Below are 27,023 nucleotides of genomic sequence, written 5' to 3' on the forward strand. Positions count from 1 at the left end.
CTAAGGCTGGCACTTCTATCCCTCAGAACAGGTTTCCAGAAGGTTATTTACACATGACACTCTAGCCAAACCACCGGAAATCATTATACTCCCTAATTTTCCCACTCCTCCAATTCTTGCCCTAGGACAGAGCCCCTACCCCAGGTTCTGCCCTTCCAGTTAGGGGAGGAGCGGCGGATTTCGTTTTATAGTGGATTGGCTTACGGGGATGGGGTGGGATGGGGAAATGAGAGAGGCTCCACCCACTGCACCAGAGGCCTGGAGGTGGGCGCTCCCTCCCCCCTCGGGACCTGAAAAGTGGGGCCAGCGGCGGAGGGAGGGCCCTGTCCCCTGTCCCTTTAAGGAGGAGGGCCGAGCGCAGGCGAGAGAGCTGGCGTGGCCCGTACCCCGTCCGAACCCTCACCCTAGAGCAGCAGCAGCCACAGCTCCGGCCGCCCCACGGTTAGCAGAGTCAGCTCCGGCCCCAGGAAGCGAGTCGCCACCATGGTGAAGATTGTGACGGTTAAGACCCAGGCGTACCCCGACCAGAAGCCGGGCACGAGCGGGCTGCGGAAGCGGGTGAAGGTGTTTCAGAGCAGCACCAACTACGCGGAGAATTTCATCCAGAGTATCATCTCCACGGTGGAGCCCGCGCAGCGGCAGGAGGCCACCCTGGTGGTGGGCGGGGACGGCAGGTTCTACATGAAGGAGGCCATCCAGCTCATCGTCCGCATCGCGGCCGCCAACGGGGTAAGGGACGCGCCGACTGCTCCGCGGCGTGGACCCGGCGCGGGGTCGTGCGCGACGTGCGGCCCGTGTCGCTCGACCGCCCCCTGCCGCGCTCGGCCGGGCCACTTCCGCGCGCGGCCGCCCCAGTCTCCACCCCCCGCCCCTCTGCGCTCGCGCTTCCCGACCCGCAGGCCGGGAGGAGGTCGCGGTGTGCTGGAAGGCGGCCACCAGGCTCCGCGGAGCTGCTCGGTCGACTCCCCGGGGGGCGGGCGGGTGGAACTTGACCTTGGGAGGACCGACCCTCCGCCACCTGCCCCGCCCGTCTTTCTCCTCCTCCCTCCTTTCCTCCCCTCCCCTTCCCTCCCCTCCTCCTGCCGAGGCCTCTGACATTTACATTAACCTTTCCGGGGACTGAAGATTTGGTTTCAGCTCACGGTGCAGTCACCTTAACCGGGAAGGTTAGAGGGCCTCTGCCCTGCTCAGAACCCCTCGCATCCCGCTCGTTTGCCTGTTTGCCTGCTATTCTCGTCTGGGACTGGCGCTTCCCACTGGCAGGGAACCCGACGCCTTGGGGCCGGGGTGGCGGGAGCTCCCGCCCAGTTGGTGCGTGAGGCCTCGGGGCTGAGAAGGAGGTTGCATTCTCGCTCCCCACACCCTAGTTTGCTTCGGGACAACTCCTGCCCTTGCACGGCCTGGTTGCTGGGGCAAAGGCTTTTGAAACGGCTGGTATTTGCACCGGTGGTGCTTCTAGATCTGTTGCATCGAGGAGCTGGAGCCGAATTTTCAATAGAACAGAAACTGCATACCCAAGGGTACTCTTATGCAAGCCCTAGAGGCTGGCCAGGAAATTAATGCAACACCTTGGCTCATCCCCTCCCCACTTTCCCCACCAGCTAAGGACCGTTAACTGACTTTATGGGCAGGTCCACTCTGATAGGTGAAACTCTGAATTAAAATCAGTAAATCAGTAAACCTGATCAACGAAAAGGTGAATTTATAAAATAAGTTAAGTTGGGGCTGATCATTCATTCACTTTTTAAGAAACGTTTTCTAATGAGTTTTTCTCTCTGTATTTAAAATAAGTTTTGGGGTGCCTGGGTGGCTTATTTGTTGGGTGTCTGCCTTCGGTTAGGATCATGGTCCCAGCGTCCTGGGATAGAGCCCTGCATGGAGCTCCAAGCTCAGCAGGAAGCCTGCTTCTCCCTCTCTCCCCCTGCTTGTAGCTGTGTCTCTCTCTAATAAATAAATAAAATCTTTAAAAAAAATAAAATAAGCTTTGACTTCTACCCAACTCTTCTGGAACTCATTCCCTTTAGTAATATTTTTATTCATTTTAGTAGTACTTTATCTTTAACATAAAAGCATCATTCTGCCAAGCACTATGAAAAGCTCTAAACATGCGGTGTCTGATTTATGCTTGGGCCTGAAGAGGTCGATGCTATTATGGGCATCTTCAAGTTGCCAGTGAGAAAACTGAAGCCAGGCAGCTTAAAGAGGAACTGCCGTGGCAATACCCTGAGTCTAACATTGACCTGCCAGTTCCAGCTTCTGGGAATAAAGGGATGCTTGAATCCTTTTTTTTTTTTTTTTTTTTTAAAGATTTATTTATTTATTTATTTGACAGACAGAGGTTACAAGTAGGCAGAGAAGCAGGCAGAGAGCGAGAGAGAGGAGGAAGCAGGCTCCCTGCTGAGCAGAGAGCCCGATGTGAGGCTCTATCCCAGGACCCTGAGGTCATGACCTAAGCCAAAGGCAGTGGCTTAACCCACTGAGCCACCCAGGTGCCCCTTGGGATGCTTGAATCTTTATAGATCTATTTTTCTGGTCATCTGTAAATTCTATTCTGGACCCCATCTACGTCTGCCTCCCTGGGTCAGAAACTTAAAAGCATCAAGGAGACAAGGCCCTCTGGATAGAAGGTGCTCTTGAGTTTTCAGACAACCACAAATTCCCTTGAAAGAAAGTGAACTGTATTCCAGTAGAGCCCTTCAATTCCTTATCACCCGTGTGGAATATATATTTCATTCATTCATTCCACAGAGATTGAACTTATGCCATGTGCAGGGAACTGTGTGGAATAAAGAGATGCTTCAGACACAAGAATCATCCTTAAGGAGCTTGCTGACAGCACAGTAGGGATTTTAGAGGTCTAAATGGAAAGTTGTCTATTTGGGAGGAATGTGGGGTGGAAAGGAAAAAATTAGGCTAGGACTAAAAAAATATATATGTTCTTAAAACCCCATCTCCCTTCAGCTACTGCCCTATTGCTTTCCCCCTCTTTGGCGAGTGGCCACACTGATTTTTTACTCATTCACTTACCACTTTACTGCAGTCTGGCTTCTGCTTCCTCCACCACTCCATTAAAATTGCTCTTGCCGAGGTTCCCAAGGACTTTCTGGTTGCTAAATCCATTGAATAATCTTTTAGGCTTCATTTGGCCTTTTGTTGCCTTTGGCACTACTGGTTTTGCAGTTTTAAAGTCCTCCTTCCCTTGTCTTGATCACTCTCCTGATTCTACTCACACTTTTCGGGAGTTCCTTCATGGACTGCTTGCCCTGCGTATACCCTAGCTGTTCCCTCTGTTTCTGTCCGCAGCTTTCTGCTCGCTGATTTTGTTCCCTGTCTCTATATCTCTCTCTCCATACCAGGGATTTAAGTATGCTACTCCTCTATTCTTTTCTTTTTCTTTCTTTCTTTCTTTTTTTTTTTTTTTGAAGGTTTTATTTATTTGACAGAGATCACAAGTAGGCAGAGAGGCAGGCAGAGAGAGAAGGAGGAGGAAGCAGGCTCCCCGCTGAGCAGGGAGCCCAACTTGGGGGCTCAATCCCAGGACCCTGGGATCACGACCTGAGCTGAAGGCAGAGGCTTAACCCACTGAGCCACCCAGGCACCCCCTACTCCTCTCTTCTGGTGTGAATCAATTCACATAGCATCTTCTGAAAATTTCCCCCAAAACTTTTCTCTGCCATTTTCATTCCCCTATGAATTCTTCCGTTCTCATAGATACCTCTAGAATAGTTAATCAAATCCCAGTGAAACTATATTTACATATGACACTACCCCCTAGAAAGTAAACTTCTTTAAGACAGGGTCTGGTGTTATCTGTATTTATAGTACCTAGGATAGTGTAGCTTTCAGTGAGTCCTTGTTTAATTGTCGTGAATTGTGAAGGATGAGGAATACACTTTAAGTTAAGCAGATTCCGGGACACCTGGGTGGCTCAGTCAGTTAATCATCTGCCTTTGCTGCTTGGGTCATGATCCCAGGGTCCTGGGATTGAGTCCAGAATCAGGCTCCCTGCTCGGTGGGGGACCTCAGCCACCGCTCCCCCTGCTTGTGCTCTCTCTGACAAATAAATAAACAAAATCTTAAAAAATGAAATAAGCAAATTCCAGCCCTCAAAGCTAATGTATAGTTGGTGACCATGCTTGTATTCTCTTCAAACATTTACTATGTTGTCCTGAGTACTTAGGATACAAAATATTCCTGCCCTCAGCAAAAACATTGTGGAGGGAAGTAGATGAGAATAAACAGAGAAGCACAGTGCATTAGGTGTTCTGTTGGAGGTATGTGCCAGGTACTGAAAGGGGGAAGAGCATGGAGGGCTATAGAGGTATCCCCTGCTTTCTGGAAGTTTGTCTTATGCCACTTGACTTTTATGAATAACCTACGTTAAATGCCTGTTTTTGCAAATGGCAAACCAAAAGAAATCTGAAAAGGACTTTTGCTCTTATGAAAAAAAGGTGAAAGTGAAAGCAGAGGTCAGACTTCAGTGTGCAGGGAGCCATTGGAGAGGCCTCAAGGACCCACCCCCAGCAGCAAGAGTGGCCCCACCAAGCGTCTTCCCAGAGCTGTACTCAGCATCTCAGCATGAAGCCACCCGAGCTTTGAACGGTGCCTGTGAGCTTCTGTGCTGTGTCTTGACTTGTGTCCATTAGCAAGAGGTTTCCTAAGGTATCAGAAAACCTTAAGAGGTTTATTTTTGGGGTCTGAGAACACTGAAAGTGGTAGCTGAACTGAGGCTCAAAGGGCTAGTTGGAATTGCAGGTGGACTTGTCAAGGGGAAGAATTCTATGCACAAAAGAATAAAAATAGAGGAGTTGGAGACTGGGGGGCAAGTTAGTTGATTTCTGATCCTTCCCCTACCCACCTCCCCCTTCCTGGTCTGTAAAGGTTGGAAATGATGAGACACCCGGAGAGGTTCTTGTGAGGATTAAATGAAACAACATGTTTAAAAGTACCTGCAGGGCGCCTGGGTGGCTCAGTGGGTTAAGCCGCTGCCTTCGGCTGGGGTCATGACCTCAGGGTCCTGGGATCGAGTCCCGCATCGGGCTCTCTGCTCAGCGGGGAGCCTGCTTCCTCCTCTCTCTCTCTCTCTGCCTGCTTGTGATCTCTCTCTGTCAGATAAATAAATAAAATCTTTAAAAAAAAAAAAATACCTGCAGTCTCGACTTACCTGGAAACTGACTGAATGACCCTTGTGGGAGAACCTCATGATGGACCTGGGGCAGGACTTTTTTGTTATTAGTGTTCTGCTGCTAGGGGGACACCAAGTTCATCAGGCCCAACCTGATGCAGTTATTAACACTGCATCGTAGGTATCGGTACTGTCCCCACCTTCCTCTATCCCCAGTGGCCCCCCAATATAGAGGGATTCCATGTTACTCAGAAGCCAATTGGGTTCAAGGCCAAAAACCTAGCTCAGATTAGCACAGTGAGAAAGGAATTTATGGGCCTCGGTTACTGAGAAGTCTAACAGATACCAGTGCAGGCAACTTAGTTCAAACAATTCCTGATCTCTAAAAATTGCTCTTGGGCCCAGTGATCTACACATGACCAGTCTTAGGAATTGGGAAGTTTGAACTCAAAAGTAAATGAATGGATATTTTGAAGGATGGTTCATCATTATCTTCGACAAAATAAAATAAATGCTTTCATGAGAACTTGTGAGTAGACAGGTTTTCTTTCATCAATTCACAGAGGTTCTTATGCCCTGGATTCCTTTGATTAATCTATGGACCCCATCTCAGAATAATTTTATTTTAAAATAAATAAAATACAAAGGATTACAGAGGAAATAAAAGTTGTATTAGAAATAAAATTATCAAAATGTTAACCAAGTTTGTGATATAGCAAGATATATATGCTTCTTTACTCACACATTAACAAAATTTAGTAGAAGATCTAATACCATCTTTAGAATAGAGGTAAGTATAAATGATATTTTGATATATCTGCAATCTTAATATTTGAGATAACTATAATATGCTGTGAAATATCTGTGATTTTTTTGAAGATTAAAGAGAGAGAGCAAGGGGGTACGGGCAGAGGGAGAAGGAGAGAGAATCTCAAGCGGACCCCCTGTTGAGTCTGGTTTGAGGGTGGATCCCACAACCCTGAGATCATGACCTGAGCTGAAATCAAGAGTCAGATGCTTAATGGAGTGAGCCACCCAAGGTACCTCTGAAAAATATCTGTGATTTCTATTGATGATAAAGGCCCAGGTGGTATTAGTAATGATAATAATAATTATTCTGTGGTTTATTGCCTAAGTTCAAAATTCAAGGGAATGTTAAATTTCATTTAGAGGTTAGTTAAATAAAGATTTTGTTTGCTTTGTCATTCAAACTCGCAGACCCCATTCATTTCTACCCAGGGTCCTCTTGCCAGTAGGATCTAAGGATCCTGGGTTAAGAACCCCTGCATTAAGCAGACAATCCCCTTTTAGTGTCAGATACTGCCTGCACTGAAATGGGCATCAAATGCATGACACAGGGATTAATGGTCTCAGGTTCTCACTAAACCAGTGGGGCTTGGAGAACCTAGTCTTATTCACTATCTCCCGTTTGGGATGGATCACTCTTTCCTGAACTTTCATGAGGCCAGCTGCAAACACAGGTGAAGGGATATATTTCTAGATAAGAGTTCTGAGAAGGGAATGAAAGAATATTGGGTAGGATGGAGAATGTTTTGGGGACTCTGAGGTCACTGGTGTTAGGTAGAGGCTCCTTGCTACCCTTACTTGAAACCTGATATCCTTGGGGCAAGCATGACTTGGCACAGGATCATCTTTGGGTAACTTTTTAATATGGTAAAACTCCTATTTAAAAAAAAAAAAGTCCTTTAGTTATGATGGGTTTATGAATGATTGTTCTCCCCCCGTTTACACTTTCTGAGTGGGAGTTGGTATTAAATACCAAGGTAAGGGGCGCCTGAGTTGCTCAGTGGGTTAAAGCTTCTGCTTTCAGCTCGGGTCATGATCCCAGGGTGCTGGGATTGAGCCCTGCATTGGGCTCTCTGCTCGGTGGGGAGCCTGCTTCCCTTCCTCTCTCTCTGCCTGCCTCTGCCTGCTTGTGATCTCTGTCAAATAAATAAAATCTTTTTTTTTTTTTAAAGATTTTATTTATTTATCAGAGAGAGAGGGAGAGAGAGTGAGCACAGGCAGACAGAGTGGCAGGCAGAGGCAGAGGGAGAAGCAGGCTCCCTGCCAAGCAAGGAGCTGATGTGGGACTCGATCCCAGGACGCTGGGATCATGACCTGAGCCGAAGGCAGCTGCTTAACCAACTGAGCCACCCAGGCGTCCCAAATAAATAAAATCTTAAAAAAAAAAAAATACCAGGATAAATAAGTTACGGTCCTTTTCCATCCTGAAGTGTGCAGTCTTTGGGGGAGATAAGACACAAGAGGTACATACACGTGCAAAGAACAGAATTAGAAAAAGTGCTGAGTGCAGATAAGGGAGACAACATCTGTTGGGGAAAGAAGCGATGGAACTTGAATTGTGTCTTGAAGCGTGGAGAGCGTGTGAACAGAAAAGAGGCCCCTTTATTGGAGTGGGTACATGGCAGAAAGAGGTTAGTTGAAGGAATGGACAGGACTGTTCTTTAGAGCTGAGCACTTAGCCACTAAATGGCCTTTGTTATGTAAAATATTTTAACAGAATTGTAGGGGGGAGGGTGTCTCTCTCTTTCTCTCAGCTTCACTGATCTAAATCTGACTCTTTTCCCCTCTCACTCCGCACAGCACTGCACATTCCTGCTGCTACTCAGAGCTGCACATACCAGAAGGAGAGCAATTATAATTCAGCCAGTGTACTATGCAGCACTGGGCCCTGTGGCTTTCTCCTTGGCTCATATCTGAAATCTCTGTTAGAGCTCCCTGGCAAGGCCCGGCGTCCCACCGTAGCTCAGATTTGGAGGCTCTAGAAGATGACATTTTAAACTACCTCCCAAAGTGAATTTGATGTACACCATGTAGCCTGTATTTTAAGTCAAAAGATTGTACAATTACATAAGTTCAAGATGTTGTCACTCAAAACAGCAGTGGATTAAACAAAATAGAAGTTTTTCTCTGTCTCATGCCCTCGTCTTAAGTGTCGCAGGCCAGGACTAGTGGAGTAGGTCCTTAGGACCTCCCTCTCCTTCAGGTCTGTGGCTCTGCTGTCTTAAAGGTGTTGCCTTTGCCCATCAGGATGTGGTGGGGCGGGGTGGGGGGCGGCCATAACCTCAACCTCATTGCTGCCAGTGGGCACAGAAAAAAGATAGAGCAGAGCGTTCCCCCTCCCACCCCTTTAAACAGTCTGGAAATTGCACGCCTCACTCCCTCACAACCCACTGATTAGATTTTCCATACTTACCTGCAAGAAGGGCCCAAAAATGTAGACTTCATATTGGGAGGCACGTGGCCGGCTAAAAATGGGTGGTTCTGTTACCTTAAGAAAAGGAGTTGCAAGTAGAAAAATCTCTGCTACGGGCATCTCTTTGGGTGTGCAGGTAACTGTGTCCACTCTTCTTCTCACCCATGAAATACATCACTCTGCCCCCTGGGGCAGCAGCTTAGGTTCCTTCCAATAAATATATATACTTCCATAGTTACAGAAATAGAGCAGTCAGCAGCCATAGTGTTCACACTGTGCTGCTGGTAGGGAGTGCAGACTCCTTGCCCTGACCCTGGAGTAGGTCCACAGGGAGCCCTGCCCTCAGGGAGGGACTCTCTTACTCTCTGTCCTTGGTGCTCACTTAGTCCTGGGCACGGCAGAGTAGATTCTGAGAATTTTTGGGATCTGCACAGCTTTTTGTATCCTGCTTTCTGCTCATGAAAGTTGGTGGATGTGTGAAGGCAGGGGTTACTTTTGCAGACCCAGTTTTTGGTTTGTTTCACTGTGTAATTACTTAGAAAGTTTATTAGGCTTCTTCCGGCCTATTCTGATCAATTCCGCATACTGATAATCCAGGGAAAATTCTCACATAGATAGGGTTTTAAGCCTGAAAACTTTATTTTTTAAAAATATTTTATTTATTTATTTATTTTGAGATAGAGCAAGCAAGAGAGAGAGTGAGAGAGTCAGGGGAGGGGTAGAGGCTGAGAGAGAGGAAGAATCCCAAGCAGACTCAATGCTGGGTGCAGAGCCCAATGAGGGGCTTGATCTCATGACCCTGAGATCATGACCTGTGCCGAAATCAAGAGTCAGATGCTTAACCAACTGGGCCACCCAGGCGCCCTAAGCCTGAAAACTTTTAGGTTTGGCCTCTGTGCTCTGTCCCTCCTCGGACATCTCCATCACTGATGCCTGCCTTGAGATAGGAAAAGCTAGGCTGAGTAAGAAAGCAGTATCCTTAATCAGATCTTTGCTGATGGGTCAGTTTTCATTGTCTAGAAAAGAATCCTGGGAAAGAGTTGAGGCCACAGCCCATTCTTCTACACCTGCTGCTTCATGGAGAGCTGCCTTAGCTTGGGGATATATAGTAGTCATCTCGACTCTATAAGGCCACAAATTACTGAACTTGGGCAACACAGTTTGCAGGCCCCAGTCAAAGATATTTCCCTTAGTGGAGCTTTATCTTCATTTTTGCCTGTGGATTGGCAAGTCCTTGCCTGAGCTCCTCTCTATTGTGGCAAGAAGCAGCCAACAACTGCTCCTGTTTTGAATTTCTCCCATTTGTCCAGGTTTGGTTGACCAGTGGTCTGCCTTCCAGGGTAGCAGTGGTGACAGTTTTGCCATGGCATAAAAGGTATGCTGATGATGCTTATTGATGATACAGAAGATCAGATTGTATCATTAGTTAACATACACCTTTGGCTGTGAAAAAAAGTCTCAAAATAAGTTACTTAAAATATAAGTTCATAGTAATAGAACTCTTTCTGTAATAGACTGGGTGTGGTCAGTCCTGGGCTGGTGTGGTGGGTCTGTTATATAAAGGGTTCTGTATTTCTTTTCTTTTTTGCTTGGCCTTCCCTAGTGAGTTGCCCGTATCTGCATGAGCTAAGATGGCTGCCTACCGCATAGGGTCATTCCAGGTAACAGGAAGGAAGTGGAATGAAGGCACACCTTTCTCAGAAACTGTACGTCATTTATTTTACTCACATCTTCTGTGCCAAAACATAGTCTAAGGCCTCCTCTCGCAGCAAGGGAGGCTAGGTTATATTCATGTTTTTCTGGGAGCTGTGTATCAGGCTAAACATTGGGGGTGTCAATTGAAAGGAATGGGATAACTGGTGTTGAGGGACACTCAGCAGTCCTCACCATCCAAACATGCTTTCCTTATCTGCTGAGAACCCCGAGGTCATTTTCAAGTGATAGAGTTACAGAAGAAGACAGAAACAATTTTATATAAGGAACTAGATTTTTGGAAGAGAGAACCTGACTATCATTTATTCCAACTGCCATCTTAGAAAGGAACCAAGGCACAAACATTTCTATTGTGGAGGGCTTTTTAAATAAGCTACTTTATTGAGATATGATTCACCTATCACACAATTCACCCATTCAAAGTGGACAATTTAGTATCTTTTTTTTTTTTAAGCTTTATTTATTTGACAGAAATCACAAGTAGTCAGAGAGGCAGGCAGAGAGAGAGAGAGGGAAGCAGGCTCCCCGCTGAGCAGAGAGCCCGATGTGGGACTCGATCCCAGGACCCTGAGATCATGACCTGAGCTGAAGGCAGAGGCCCAACCCACTGAGCCACCCAGGCGCCCCAATTTAGCATCTTTTAATGTGTTCACAGACTTGTGCAACTATCACCACAATCTAATTTTAGAATATTTCTATGACCCGAAGGGAAGCCCGTGTATTAGCAGTCAGTCCCTCTTATTTCCTTATGCTTTTGGCCCCAAGCAACCACTTGTATACCTTAGGTCTCTGTAAATTTGTGTGGGTGGGTTTTATTTACATGGCCCAGTTTCGGTTGCTAGGCAGAAGTTATATTTAGCAAGGGAAGTCCCAAGAGGACGAGAAGCAGAGTCAAAGCGTTTGTGTCCAGAACAGTGGAATTAGTGTCCCATGTGTGTGTGCTGTGCTGAGCACTGGAGACACAGAGATGAAGATGACCCCTTTCTCAAGGAGTCTTTGGTTGGTTGGGGGAGGACTGACACAAAAAATGAAAATCACCACTTAGGTTTTTCTCAGCAGATTCCCTTGTCCAAAGCAGACCAGGCTGTCAAAAAAAAAAAAAAAAAAAGGAGAAATTTCTCCAGGAGAATAGCTTCTTCATTTTCATGAGTGTAAGCAATCAGATTTCTTTTTTTTAACAAACATATTTGAACTTATATATCCAAATTAGTTTTGTACCCTGCCAAATCACCACTCTGGGAACCGTACACTTATTCCAGTGATGCGTCTAGTGCTCAAGGCATTTTGAGACTCCTCTATGGGAATTATTTTTCAGCCAGTCGGTTTATGGGTCACCTAGGAAAACCAGTCACATTATTTTATAGTCATGCCTCATTTTTCACCTAAAACGATGTAACAAGATTTGATCACCCACTTTATTCATTAGACATGGCTCCAACCAATTTTTGTCTCTTTCCAAAGTTCAAATCTATTCTCAGAGGATGAAATTTGTTATGACTGAAGACTTTCAAAGGAAGTGCCACAGACTGTTAAGACAGTTGCTGAGAAAGAGTTCCAGAAATGTTAGTACAGTGTGAGCGCTGTTTGAATAAATATGTTGCTTCCCAAGATGATTGTTTTGAAGGAGATAGCATTAATTTAAATGAAAATACTCCAGCATAACTGTTTAAAATGAGTTGCCATATTTCGTGCTGCCCTGCGGAGAAAATGTCATGGGGGCACCTGGGTGGCTCAGTGGGTTAAGCCTCTGCCTTTGGCTCGGGTCATGATCTCAGGGTCCTGGGATCGAGCCCCACATCAGGCGCTCTGCTCAGCAGGGAGCCTGCCTCCCCCTCCGCCTGCCTCTCTGCCTACTTGTGATGTCTCTCTCTCTGTCAAATAAATTAAAAAAAAAAAAAAAAGGCGGTTCATGCTGTGGGAGGTTCTGGCATTCTGCTTTCCTTCTGTAGATGCCCATGTTGGCCTGGGGATATGGTTCTCTTCCACTCTGGTAGACATCTAAACATGCTTTGGTTAGGCATTTAGAAATCATGCACCATGAGAAGGTTTGTTAAAACACAAGACAAAATCGCTCCGACCTGGGATGAGAGTCTTGTCAGCGCTAAGCCACAGAAACCAGAAACCTAGATGTTAAATTTGCGCCCACCTGACTCCAAGGGCTTGTTCAGGGTTGCACAGAGGCTAGAAGATGGAGCTGGGTTGGCATACCTGGGTGGGGCTGGGGAAGGATCTTTTACTTTAGTCGTAAAGCTATTGTGTTACACTGCCTCATGGGGACTCTTGAGAAATGTGTTCTGTGGAGCAGAATGAAATGAAGTATGTTTAAAAATGAAGCAAAAGGGAAATAAATGTGGGAAACTCAACTGGAATTGGGAGTAAGGTTGGCACCTGCTCCAAAAGCCAGACTGCCTCTCTGAGCTGGGCCACGAGTTGGCACCAAACCCTGTGTAGTCAAATCCAGGAGACAAACATGATCACACAGTTCCCCATATAGCCAGTTCCCCCATGTATAGATTTGGTATAAAAAGAGTAATAATAGGGGCGCCTGGGTGGCTCAGTGGATTAAGCCGCTGCCTTTGGCTCAGGTCATGATCTCAGTGTCCTGGGATTGAGCCCCGAATCGGGCTCTCTGCTCAGCAGGGAGCCTGCTTCCCTCTCTGTCTCTGCCTGCCTCTCTGCCTACTTGTGATCTCTCTCTCTGTCAAATAAAATAAATAAAATCTTAAAAAAAAAAAAAGAAGTAATAATAATACCTGCCTTGAAATGTCCATGTGAGGATGGAGCAGAATTCATGAAGTGCTTACATAGTGGCTGACATTGTCTTTAGTAAATGGAAGATTTGGGTAGTTCTAATCATTATGGTTCTTCCAAATGCCAAGGAGGGTGGAGGGCAGGTCTTCTGTGTGTTGCCACCATACCTTCCACACAGAAGTCTTACTCTATCTCTAGCCATATATTATCCCTTGAATTCGATCTGCGAGGCAGAGTTGCTGTGACTGTCCCTCACAGGCTCATTGAGTTGAGACTTTGACCTTGTTGGAGTTATGAGGCAGTCCTTCCTTCCGCTTTTAGAGTTTGGTGGCTCCATGTGTCCTATGTGTGTATGGCTACATCACCCCAGTCTCGGCCCCTGCCTTCACATGTGTCTGTCTTCTCTTCTGTCTATTTTAAGGATACTTGTTACTGGATTTAGGGCCCACCCAGATAATTCATGATGGTTTCAGCTCGAGATCCTTCATTAATCTCCAAGGTCGCATTCACAGGTTCCAGGTGGACATATCTTTGCGAGGAAAGGGTGGCAATGGCTACCATTCAGTCCACTTTCAGCTGTCTGAAGAGAAGTTCGGGGAATCGTTAAACACACAGGTGAGCAACCAGCTCCATCTTGAGCAGGGAGGGGAGAACAAGGATGCCTTCTTCCATGAGGGAGACCTCAGTTGAGAGTGAAGTAAGGAGGAAGTTAGGGAGCAGTCTCTGGTTTAATGCATATGGCTGATACCTTCATTGTTTGATTTAAAAGTCTGCTGCTGGAATAATTGCTGAGAAGATTCCAGAACCCCATAATCCAAAGTACTTCTGTAGACTTGTGACCTAATGTCAGATGGAAGACAGGTCACATGGTGGCTCCCTGAATCTTTTTTTTTTTTTAAGATTTTATTTATTTATTTGATGAACAGAGATCACAAGTAGGCAGAGAGGCAGGCAGAGGGAGAGGAAGGGAAGCAGGCTCCCCACCGAGCAGAGAGCCCGACGTGGGGCCCGATCCCAGAACCCTGGGATCATGACCTGAGCTGAAGGCAGAGGCTTAACCCACTGAGCCACCCAGGTGCCCCATTGTGGCTTCCTGAATCTTACCAAATGACTTCAGTGCCCAGTGATGGGTTGGAATAGAAGATTTCAGTGCAAATGTTAGTTGTACAACTAACTTACAATACAGTATCATGGAACCCTGCTTAACCGATGCAAAGCTCAATTTTCTCAGTTGTAAAATGGGATTAATTCTAATATCTGTCCCATCCGTGAGTTTTGTGAGGATTAAATAATGAGCACACAAAGGTTTCGGGGAACTCTAAGAGGCAACCTAGACATGCATTATGATGGTTGTTTGGAAATTCCACTCTTGCTTCAGGAAAGTCACCCCACTGGTCTGATGTATGCCTCCTGCCAAAACAAATCTCCACATGCAATTTTATCCAGCATCTCTCAAAGTCCAAACCCAGATGTGCTAACCAATAACCAGAAAGTACAGCTATTAGTCCACTTTAAGGATCTTAGTGGGATATCAGGATGACCTCTTTTGCATTTGAATTTGGTGGCAGACAGACTTGAATTTGATTCTTGGATATGCTGGTTATTAGCAGCTTAATCTGGGGCAAAACTGAACTCTTTTTAAAAACTCATTTATAAAATTAATAAAATATATCATAGAGGTATGTTTAGGAAATAATAAGGTACGTGTTGGAAGTCACCTGGTGTAATGCCTCACATGTAGTCATAAGCTTGTTGCTAGTGGGGATTTTGATGGGAAATACAGACACCTTAAACTTCTCTTTGCTAAGGGTCCCCCAGCTGGCTCCCACCTTCTCAGTTTTACTTCTCAGCTTTGTCAATGACCTACCAAGATGCTTCACACCCATTGGTCTATAAATTTCAGAACAGAAATGTCTTTCTTACAGAGAGTAAGTGTTTCCTGTGCAGGGCCTGAGGGGTGGAGGGGCTGGGGGACCAGTTCTACAGAACTTGAGGCTTTCAGTAATCTGTTATCAGTCTGATACTTAGTTATCTCATCTCAAAAGAACACAGCCACCAGCCCAAGTAACCCAAAGAACCCAGAATAACCCAAATAACCCCAGATAAGCAAAGCTGTCCCCGAGCAGCTCAAGTGCCCATCACAGCGCTGGGTGTTTGCACACCATGTCTCCCTCTCAGGGATTCTGCATAGCCGTGCTGGTGAACGGTTGGATCTGCTGGCTCTGGCAGCTTCTCCTGAATAGTACTTGAGGGGCTGCTTCCGTCCCTGAGACATTTGCTGAGCTTTCCATCGTTGCTCAGTATTGTGCTGTGCATGGGGTGTCCACGAGCGCATCGGGACAGTCTCAGCACCCCATGGAGCTCACTGTCCAGTGGGCCTTACAACAGGTGACAGGCGCCTCCTTTAGGGTGCCATTGGGAGCCCTAGGGAAGGGGGCTTGGAGAAGCAGTCGGGGGAAGCTTCCAGGGGAGATGCGTTCGAGTCAGGTCTTGAAGGATGAAGAAAAGGAAGCCAGGAAACGGCGGGGATGTTCCACGTAATGGAGTATGGGGAAAACAAGGAGGCCATTGTGGAAAGTCCATAGGCTTAGACATGAAAATAGAAGTCTTCCTAACTCCTGTTGTGCAGGAAGGGAGGAGGCAGCCAGGTAGCCAGTGGTGAGTTATCCCCACTCAGGTCCTTAACGCCCCATGCTTGCTTTTACACACAGGCCAGCCTAAGACGCCGCCTAAGAATTGTCTTGTGACTCTGGTAGGAAGGGAGAATCATGGATGGAGGCTTAGATTAGCAAAGCTAAAAAGCTATTTATAAGGAGGACTGGGCCACAGGATTTGTCCAGTAATGCATCAAAGCTCTGTTTACTGACTTGTCTTTAACCAGAGTATATGGCCTACAACGGTCCATATGTGACCGGCTGTTTTCATCACGGGAGGTCTTTTCCCTTGGCTTGGTTGATCTAAATCCATATTGTAGAATGTGTGATACACAGTCCACTCAGTTAAAGCACACACCAAAATTTATTAAAAAAAAAAATTAGGGGCGCCTGGGTGGCTCAGTGGGTTAAGCCGCTGCCTTCAGCTCAGGTCATGATCTCAGGGTCCTGGGATTGAGTCCCGCATCGGACTCTCTGCTCAGCGGGGAGCCTGCTTCCCTCTCTCTCTCTCTGCCTGCCTCTCTGCCTACTTGTGATCTCTCTGTCAAATAAATAAATTAAAAAAAAATTAGACATGCAATGGAGCTGTGCTTCTTCCTACAGATACTAGTAGAAGGAGTATTAGTGGAAGGACTGAGATGCTGGGTGGGCCTCTTTTTCGCTTGTTGGCTTTAGTCTCTCTCTCTCTCCCTGACTGTCTCTCACCTCTTTTTCCCCCACACTGAAGTTGGCTTCTGGGAACGAGCTCCTCTCTGTGTCTCTCTGCCTGCAGTGATACGGGGCTCCTCTTGGAAGCAGCCCAAGTGTTGGGCCTCAACCTCACAGACTAACCAGCTCTGCTCCTTTCACGACTGCAGTTTCTAGCTCTGTTCCCGATTGCTTTTGCGTGAGTCTGTGTGCTATAGAAATTACCTAAAGTGCCAGTACTCAGCGGAGTGTGCTCTAGTGTGGATGCCTTATGGTTTGGGAAGTCGTCTGATGCTGGGAGTAATTTTATAGTTGAGGTTGGTCTCAGGACAGGAGACCTACTGGGCAACTGCCTGGAAATGCTCACCTTTGTGATCAGAAACCCTAGCTGCAGAGGTCATAGATCGCTCTTACTTCAACAGTGCAACCTTCAAATATTTAGCGAGTGTCCCCTCTTCATTCCAGGTACCAAGGTTACAAAATATGCTTTCCCCTCTTCGCCGAGCGAGGGTAGAGGCTTGTTTGTATATACCAAGCCATGGTGCATCCTGTGTTATTTAGTGGTAAGAACCAAGCACCCTGAGGCAAAGAATAGGGGTACCTGTGGAGAGAGGTTTAGCCAAGGACCTCTGGCTCAGACCAGCCACCCTGCTGCGGGGGGATCAGCTGCCCCTGGAGCTGGGCTTGCCTTTAAAAAAAAATTATATTTATTTATATTAAAAATTTTCTAATATTAGTTTTACAGGGCTGCTACAACCAAATACAACAAACGGTGTGGCTTAAAATGACAGAAATTTATTTTCTCACAGTTCTAGAGGCTTACAGAGGGGCCATGTTCCATCTGAAGGTTCCAAGGAATCCTCCCCTGCCTCTTCCAGCTGTGGGGGTGGCCGTAGTCACCCGTGAGCAGGGCTCCCGTCTCTGCTTCTGGCCTCACTTGCTTTTCTTCCCCCTGTGCCTCTGTCCCTGGATCTCTACACCCTGTATGAAGACACCAGTCATTGGATTTAGGACCTACTCTAATCTAGTATAACCTCCTCTTAATTTGATCACATCTGCAGAGACTCATTTTTTTTTCAAATAAGGTCATATTCACACGCATCTGGGGTTAGGAATTCAACAAACTTGTTTTGGGGGGAGGGGAGGCATTTTCAACCCACAACCTGTGCTCTGTCTGCCAAGTGCAGGGGGTTGTGCAGACCACCAAAGCTTTTTTACTTTGCACGTGGGCCGTATCCCTTTGACAGGCACCTGGTACCCATTTCCTCTTCATTTTCTTTAAATTCAAATATGCTTGGTCACCCAAAGGAGCCAGACAGCTTAAGCAGGAGCTTTGGCATTAAAACTGGTGTTGAAATCTGCCTTTCCAATTGATTAGTTGCAAGTCGTGGAATAAGTCGTTCACTTCTCTCAGCCTCAGTGTCCTCTTCTGTAAAATGGGAACGGTGAGATTACCTGCCTCTCTAGGCTGTTTTTAAGCCTGCATGAGGGGTGCCTGGGTGGCTTAGTCAGTTAAGCATCTGCCTTCAGCTCAGGTCATGATCCCAGGGTCCTAGGACTGAGACCTGCATCGGGCTCCCTGTGCAGCATGGGAGCCCGCCTTGCCCTCTCCCACTCCCCCTGTTTGTGTGCTCACTCTCTCTCTTCTCTCTGTCAAGTAAATAATAAAATCTTAAAAAAAAAAAAAAAAAAAAAGCCTGCATGAGAACCTGTGTGTACTGCTCTGCTCTGGGCTCTATGCTCTTTATACCATCTCATTTCATCTTTTCAACAACTCTGAAAACACTGGTATTTAGACTCCTGTTTCACAGTTGCGGAAAAAGAAGGTAAATGATTTGCCCAAGATCCCTAAGATATTAAAAATTATCCAGAGTTGGGATCAAACCCAGATTTCCACTGTGCTTTATTCCTAGACGTAGGCTTGAGGGAGAAAGAGAGCATGCACAAGTGGGGTGAGGAGGGAGAGGTAGAGGGAGCGGGGGAGAGAGAATTTCAAGGAGACTCCCCATTGATCTCATGACCCTGAGATCATGACCTGAGCTGAAATCAAGAGTTGGGTACCTAACTGACTGAGCCACCCAGGTGCCCCAGGCCAGACAAATTTTTTTTTTTTTAGATTTTATTTATTTATTTGAGATAGAGAGCGAGAGAACATAACCAGGGGTGGGGGTAGAGGGAAAGGGAGAAGCAGGCTCTCCACTGATCAGGGAGCCAGCCGGATGTGGGGCTTGATCCCAAGACTCGAATCATGACCCAAAGCGAAGGCAGATGCTTAACCAACTGAGCCACCCAGACGCCCCATAGATTGCTGTTTTTAAAAAAGCTATTGTTGATTATTTGCCATTTACATGGCTACATACTATGGTAAGAAGCAGCACAGCACGGTGGCTGAGTGTGGGCTCTGGAACCAGATTGCCTGTGTTCAAACCCAGCTCCATAGTTTCCCAGCTAATTGGCCTTGGGCAGATGATGAATCAGTATCATCAGTATCCCTAGGTGTCCTTGTCCTTAAGATGGTGCTGAGAATGATAGCATTGATTTTACAGTGCTGTTGTAGAGATCTAATGGGTTGATGCTTATAAAGCCCTTGGAACATTGCCCAACATACAGACCTACTGTGGTTATTTTCCACATGCAACAACCTTAAAAGCAGGTGTCATTGCCTCTATTTTACAAATAAGAAAACTGAGGCCAGGAAGGCCATACACAGCCAGAGGTGGCAAAGGCAGGATTCAGACCCAGGCCTATCTGACTGCAAAGCCCTCTGGTTAGAGCAGGGGCCGCAGTTTCCTTTCCCCCACCTTTTCCCTGCCTGTTGTACATTCCATGACCCAGTCCTACCTAGGAAGCATTGGTTGTTTCCTGCCTGGTCTAACCTGCTCTAGAGATCAGAGGCTGGGTAAGAAGGATGTGATCAGTCCTTATCCATGTGTCTTTCTGATTTTGGTAGTTTGGATAACATTTATTGACTGCCACTCTCTGGTTAGGCATTCTGATAAGCATTTTACATGCCTTTTCTCAGATACTGTCAGAATTTTTATAGGAAGCTTTACTACCCTTATTTCGCAGAACTTAGGCTCACAAAGATTCCACAGAAAAAGACATCCACTGTTTGTGGCCACCTTCATTCACTTCCTTTATACCTGGACATCCTAGTTTGGTCAGGCCTTGCAGTTGAAAAAATCCTTAATAATGAAACAGAGAACGACCTCACCATATAAAAATCCAGGAATCCCTTTGTATTTTAATTATGTGATAGAGGGCCAACCACTGTCTGCAACAAAACTCTAGGGGGCATGATTCCCATTGTATGTGGGGTGAGTGGGGCCCCCTGGTCCCTGGGTTGTGTGATGCCGCCAGCACGCCCCCTTGTGAGGTCATGAGAATCTTGACTGTTTTTCCATTTCCTACCACAAGAGGGAAACATAGAACCACAAGTGATTTGAACATCAAATTTTTAGATCCACTTTTTAGATTATTTAATTAATTCTTTTCCTTTTTTTTTTTTTTTTTTTAACCCAAGGGGTTTTCATACATATTTCTGGTGATAGCCAGAATATGGGCAAATACTCTGTTAGCACCGAATGAATATTCCTAAGGGAGTTAAATGAAAGTTTTCTTGAAGATGTTCCAAAAAGGAAAGGAAGATACCTATAAAAATTCTTTGTGAACCATGTAAGTTTCTGTTTTTATAGGTCAAAATGATCGAATATTGGTAATTCCTGATAAAACAGGAGCCCTTCTCACAAGTTCGGTATGTAGGAAAAGCCTCCTAAGCCCTTGCATCTTCAAAGATCTGTTTTTGGTTTTAGCCACATGAATTAAGAATGCATTTGTGGAGGTGAGGAATGCCTTCCTTACCTTCTCTCTCACCTCTAGGAGCTCATATCTCTCTCTTGAGTTCCCAGATTAGCACTTCTTACTCCATTTTTTCTCTTTTAAATTTGTTGACTTACCTCTCTCTTTAGACCAAAAGTTCCATGACAACTTGAGTCTGTCCTTTTCCCATGGTCCATAGCGTTTGGTGAAATGAATGCAGCAAGTCAGTCTTTGTAGTAATTGCTGGCTGCATGGGTGGATAAACAGATGGACAGCAGACGGGACAGATGCTGAAGGACGTGCACGCTCTGATGGAACTATTTTATTTTTAATTTCAAAATATGCTCCAGGAGTCTTTTTGAGCCTGAGACTCTGCACAGCTCTAAGCCTTCCAGCCCTTGGAATTCTTCAGACCTTGTACCTTCTTTATAGTTTAATGCAATTTCTCTTTATCTTTAAGGGACATTTCCTAACTCTGTTAAAACACATATACCTGTAGATAGGTATGAAACACAGCTGCATAGTTTCAGATTGATTCAGGGTATTAATAAAAGCTAAGGCTTATGTAGGGCTCACAGGGCAACAGAACCTGCAATGCTGAGTTCTTTAAATTTATTAACTCATTGTGTCTTTATAAGATAAACCATGCTGTATGTACTATTTTCTTTCTTTAGCTCTCCTTAAAGGATGCATTGTTTAAATTTACATATAATTGACATGTAACATATTACTTTCAGGTGAACAGCATAATGATATGATATTTGTGTTATATATTTGTGCAAAATGATCACCGTAAATCTCAATAGGTATTATTTTCAGTCTCCATTTTAAACTTGAGAGAGTGAGGGCCCCAAGAAGTTGGGTATTTTGCCCAGGGTCACCCAACTAGTAAGTGGTACTTACTGGTATACTAAGTGGCATTCTGTACCGGCTCTTGTTTTAGAACTTTTGTGTATCACCTCATTCAACTACGACTGCAAACAGTGAGTGAGCTAGGGGGTCTGTAATTCTCCCTGTTTTTACAGATGAGGCCATGGACGCACAAAGAGTTTGAATGACTTTTCCGAGGTCATACAGCTAGTGGCCGGCAGAGCTGGGTTACCAGCCTGTCAGTAGGGCCTCACAGCCCATTTCCTGAAACATTACAGCAAATTGTCTGCATCTGATTATTTCAACTTCAAACTGTAAATATGGTACAAAGTTTCTGTGAATGTTCCATTGTTCTCTTACCTCAGACTTAAAAGCATAAGTCCAAATAGGTTGCTCAACTATACATTAGAAATTGGAAATATAAGATAATCTGTTAGATAAACTAATATCCCAGATTCTCCTAACATACTTAAAATATCAAATATGCTTAGATTTCTCCCAAACTTACTGCAAAAATATTAATGCTACAACTCTGATTTATTTTGTTATCTGTACACTATATGAATTTGATTTACTTCATATCCATACTTAATTCTAAATCTTCCTATGTTTAAAAATGCCCTCTTCAGGGGGCACCTGGGTAGTGTATTGGGTTGAGCTTCCAAATCTTGGTTTCAACTCAGGTCATGATCTCATAGTCATGATCTCATGATTGTGAGATCGAGCCCTGTGTCGGGCTCCACGCTCCACTTGGAGTCTGCTTAAGACTCTCCCTCTCTCCTGCCCCCCTGCCCCCACTCCCCCCACCCATGCATGTGTATGCTTTCTCTCTCACTTGCGTGCCCTCTCAAATAAATAAATAAATCCTTAAAAAAAAAATGCTCTCTTCAAAAACGAGTCTCTCACCCCAACAGTTAGGAGTGATCTTTCCCATTGAATTGGGGTGACAGTGTTGGCCGGCCGAAGTACATGTTGACCGGAGATCTGAACAGGAAACCACCCCAGTCCAGAGCACAAGGTCAATAGGGCATCTCATGCAGCGTGCGTTCACAGACCACATTCCCTAATTCTCATGTCTGCTGAATCTGCAGTCCCCGCCCTCTTGAGAAGATTCATGTAACCTATTTCATGCTTGATTCCATTCTGAACTGTTTTCCAGTTCTTTCCCTACACTGGGCCTGCAAACCTTAGAGATGTCTAAATGAGCCACAGGGGTCTCCTGAGTAGCGTTCAGGTGTTCTCACATATTGTGTGGCTGTTGGTCACCATTTATGGATATTCTCGTGACACAACTGTCCCTGCCCCACAGCTCCTGAATTTACCGATCTTCCCAGTTCAGAGACTAAATCGAATCTATACTTTTTTGAGTCCTAATTCTAGATTCCTGGGAGGGAAAATATGAGTGATCTAGCTTGGGACAGACATCCACCTCTGGCGATCCTGGCCTGGCACCAAGGCCCTGTAGAAGAACATGGTTCTAGGAGTCTACTCTTATGGGCTGGCTAGAGCACAGTTCTCTGAGAAGAGAGGGGGTGGGTGGAAGGCACTGTATGGAGAAGGGGTCTGAGGAAAGAGATTATTTGGGTGGTGTCTTTGTGTTGGAGGACAAAAATCCCAGCAGGGCTCAAAGTAGCCCCAGGACTTAAAGTAGACTTCTTGTGCAGGAGGCCGGCAGACGAGCAGCGTTGGTCAAGACCCCACTGACAGGATCCTCAGAGCCACTGCAGCCGAGGAAGGAATCCTTTTTTGAAGCCCTGTTCATCTTTTTCCAGTCTCTCCTTCTCAAAGGTTTTTGATGCATCACTGGCATCCAGTTAACTTTGCAAAAACCTATCAGTTTAGATTCCTTTTGCTTAAAAGCTTCTTTAGCTTCCGGTGCCTACAAAATCAACTGTCGTGTGTGTTAGGAGACTGTAGTTTTGCCCCAGCTCTTTCTCTGGTCTCACCCCATTCCTGTAATGTCTCAGGAGTTGTAGGTCTGTGCATGCACCTCTGGGATGGGGTTGAGGCCGCCACATGGTGGTGGCTCCTTCGACGTGAACTTCTTCTTCTTCTTCTTCTTCTTTTTTTTTTTTTTTAAACTTTATGTATTTATTTGATAGAGAGAGACACAGCGAGAAAGGGAACACAAGCAGGGGGAGTGGGAGAGGGAGAAGCAGGCTTCCTGCAGAACAGCGAGCCCAATGCTGGCTTGATTCCAGGATCCTGAGATCATGAACTGAGCCAAAGGCAGATGTTTAATGCTTGAGCCACCCAGGCGTCCCTCACGTGAACTTCTTAAGAACAAAGGTCCATGCACTTTTTTCTCTCCTCTTCCACCTCCTGAAAATGAAAAAAGAATTTCACATCTTTAAATTTTTTTCTAGTTCACAAAGCCTTTCAGAGATACTTGGCGAGGTTGTCCTCATAGAAACCTTGTGAGGCAGATATGATCCCATTGTAGAGATGAGGAGACTGAGGATGGGGAGGGGGTACCATTTACTGATCTTCTGCTAGATGCCAGACACAGCACTACATGTTTTCACACAGGTTACTTGATTCAATTCCCAGGACAACCTTGAGAGCTTTCCCCATTTTACAGACTCGGTGGAGTTAAGGAATTTGCTCAAGATGAAATTTCTCATGCAGTTCAAAGTCAAAGCTTCGAGCTCTGGTTTTGTCTGGCTCCTAAACGTATGGTCTTTCCATTATCCTGTGATGCCTAGCCTGGGGCTGGCATTCATGACATCGTTACCTCCTGTTGGTGGGAGAAACGAATAAGTGTCTTCCTGTCACTTGGGTCACACACCCCAACCACTCAGGCAGGCACCCTCAGCTGTCACAAGTGCTGGGTGTCAGACTGGGGGTCTGATAATCCCCATTGCTTTTAGCCCAATTACTAGCTTTCTTCCTAGTGCTTCCATCTAGAGACAGGGTTAGCCATCCCTCCCCCATGTCCACTACCGTGGCATTAGCTAAAGAACATGGTTGTCAGCTGTCCAGTAAGTATTTACCGATGGAAAGAAAGATAAATGATTAAAGAGTGGGCATGTCTACAGTTTCTGTTGTGTTCTATTTACTAGGAAGGTATCCGCAGATCAGAACGGGAGCTGGAGTCTTTGTGAGGCGGGGAATGAAGGGGTTCATAACTCTGCCATCGTGAAATTGATTGGACCCAAGACCAGTATGAAAGTTCCTTGTCTGAAGGGAGTAATCCTTAAATCCCCCATATGGTTTAAATGTAATTTGTGTCATTGTGAAGGAGTACTGGCAACGCAGGCGAATTCATTAGGCCAAATTAGGTTCGCTATGCTCGACAGTAACGTTTCCGAAGATGAAGTTCAACCTTTGCTGGAGAGCTGAAACAAATGAGTTTCTTAATAGCTGCCCCACTTAGTCTACACGTCGTAGGAAGCTTCATGTTCTTAATGCCCCTTCTTTTTTAACCACACTTCACAGTTCATCTAACATTGCTGCTTCTGGTAATATTTTTATATGGGGTTGAGTTCTACGGTGTCCATAAAATTACGACTCGGGCCAGTTTTTAGAATAGAAGCTTTTCTAGGGCAAGGGTTATATCTTTTTGCTTTAGATTTGCATCCTGACCAATACCATCCCAGACATGCGTAGTTGCTGACAATGTTACTGTCCATCCTGGGGTGTAGAACTCTTTCCTCTGGAGGTTTAGATTCAGCATGCACTTAAATTGCTGGGTATTCGTTGACATGTGTGGGAGCCATGAGAGGGAATTCTCCCCAGTCCATGCCTCGCTGGAGGGCTGGCTCACACACAGGGAGGGAAAGAGGCCATGTGCCCACCTAGATATTTCCATGCAAGAGGGATGCACACTGGGTTCACTTAGTGACCTGATTCCACAGGTTAGACATGTCTGATCTCTTAGTGCTCAGTCACGGCCCAGTCACCCAGAAGTTTCCTTTTGCGTTAAATAATTTTTAAAATATAAAGATGATCTACAGGGAAGGTATATATAAAAAAATCTTGAAATTAAGAGGCAAATAATAATCAACCCCTAGTGGCATATCAGGTTATTGGAAGAGTACCAACATGACCAAGTTTGCAATATTTCTTTCTAAGCTTTGGAAAGTCATTATTTTTTTTTAAATAGGATAACCTTTTTTTTTTTTTAAAGGTTGTTTATTTATTTAAGAGAGAGGGAGCTCATGAGCACAAGCAGGTGGAGGGGCAGGGAGAGAGGGAGAAACAGACTCACTGTTGAGCAGCGAGCCCCATGCAGAATGCGATCTCTGCACTTTAGGATCGTGACCTAAGCTGAAGGCAGATGCTTAACGGACTGAGCCACCCAGGGGCCCAGAAAGTTTTTTTTTCAACTTTTAAGAATCAGAATAGTTATATTTGGAATACTTCCTGTATCAGTTAGTTTTCAGATAGTTAGAAACTGGTGCTGTGTCCCAGAGAAGGTTTAATTCAGGAGAAGTGCTTCTTTTACAACACTTATGGTGTAAAAAAAATTTTTTAACAAACAAGTTATGGTTCCTATGAAAACACACTGGTAAGCTGAGGTGTTCTAGCGTGTGATGTGGCCATGGTCTTCAAGGAAAAAAAAGAATTTCCTGTCCTTTGAAGCAAGAACCGTTGGATCTCATGCTGTGAACAAAACCATTCCTATGATTGTATTTTTTTGTATTGAACTTCTACTTTGAGTTTGCATAATTATGCCTTGATTCTTTGTGACTTCTCATTTTATGAAATTGATTTGCATTAATCAAACTGTAAATAAAATCAGTGCATGGGGGAAAAAAACCCAACAACATGTTAACTCTCTTGGTTCCAGCTTCAGGAACTGAGCTTCAGCAAGAGATGGCAGACCATCAGCAGAGAACATGCTGGACCGTGTGAGCAAAGACATTCCAGCTGGGGATGTTGGAGTACTCTTTTGACCAAGTGCCCCTAGGTCTAGCCTGGGATTTCAAGAACTTGGTTTTTTGTTTTGTTTTGTTTTGTTTCAAGAACTTGTTAAGAAAACCACCAAATATGTGGCCGGTTGCTCTGTTATTCCCAATGAAAAGATTATTGGGTTGATATTTCATAAATCTTGATTTTTTAAAAAAGATTTTATTTATTTATTTGACAGAGAGAGATCACAAGTCGGTAGAGAGGCAGGCAGAGAGAGAGAGAGGGAAGCAGGCTCCCTGCTGAGCAGAGAGCTGGATGTGGGACTCGATCCCAGGACCCGAGATCATGACCTGAGCCGAAGGCAGTGGCTTAACCCACTGAGCCACCCAGGCGCCCCAAATCTTGATCTATTATTAAATATGTCAAGACACATATGCTTGGCCTAATTTGCAAACTTATCTAGAACCAGAGAAAACTTGGCGCCAGACTTAAAAAAAAAAAAACGCCTTTATTGTCATTGCCAGCAGTAGGCATGTAAACTATGGTTAGCATAGCAAGCTGACTTCATAAATTAATTTCTAAAGAATTTTATCTTTAAGAAGTAAATAAAAGCCCCAAATAAACTATAAAACCTGGCCTTTGGCCAACTACTTTTCGACTTAGTAGACGTGGTCTTGCGAATTGTTTTAATGTTATGTCTCAAGGTCTTCCCTGCACTTGGACCAGCACTGTTTGTCATTTGAAGGAGACCAGGCTTCTCTGCCAGCAGCTGCTTTCAGTTCTGGGATCCGTCCCCTCAGCTGGTCCTGTAGAGAGGGCAGTCCTTTGCTCAAAGTCCTGTTTGCTTTCGGACCTTGCTTGACAAGTTAGTAGAAAAATACTCAGATTTTGTTTATCAAGTGATTATTCATGTTTCGCTTGAAAACCTGGACTCCAATGCATGTTGAACTCTCCAAACGTGTGGTGTAACTAGCCCTGGTTTACTTTTTAAGCATCCTTGACAAGTTCACCAAAACCTTGACAATGGAGTTTCTTAATTGACAACTTCTGCTGAACTAGATAAGGAAATATGCATTTATATAGAATTAATAAGATCTTAGGGACCAAGGGTGGCTGGGTGACGCAGTCGTTAAATAAGATCTTAGGGACCAAATGGGGGTTGGATATTAAATTTATTCAGGTAGAATGTTTTAAAACATCTTAGGTTCTTCAAATGCAAAGGACTTGACCTGCTTCACTAAAAATGTTTTCTTAAAAGCCAAGTCTATGTAAAACTGAGAAAACTGGTTGGCTCAGTCAGTTAAGCATCTGATTTGGCTCAGGTCATAAT

General features: G+C 45.2%; 1 protein-coding gene across 1 annotated transcript in view; it reads left to right on the forward strand.

Moving 5' to 3' along the window:
* Positions 1 to 235: 235 nt before the first annotated feature.
* Positions 236 to 27,023, forward strand: part of PGM1 (phosphoglucomutase 1) — a 63,175-nt gene continuing 36,387 nt past the window's right edge. Inside the window, exon 1 of the mRNA XM_044238373.1 lies at positions 236 to 729. Within this exon, the coding sequence (XP_044094308.1) occupies positions 484 to 729 (246 nt within the window). The 5' untranslated portion in view covers positions 236 to 483. The remainder of the gene's footprint in view (positions 730 to 27,023) is intronic.

This window comes from Neovison vison, chromosome 2, assembly GCF_020171115.1.
Source record: "Neovison vison isolate M4711 chromosome 2, ASM_NN_V1, whole genome shotgun sequence".
In the NCBI taxonomy this organism is placed as follows: domain Eukaryota; kingdom Metazoa; phylum Chordata; class Mammalia; order Carnivora; family Mustelidae; genus Neogale; species Neogale vison.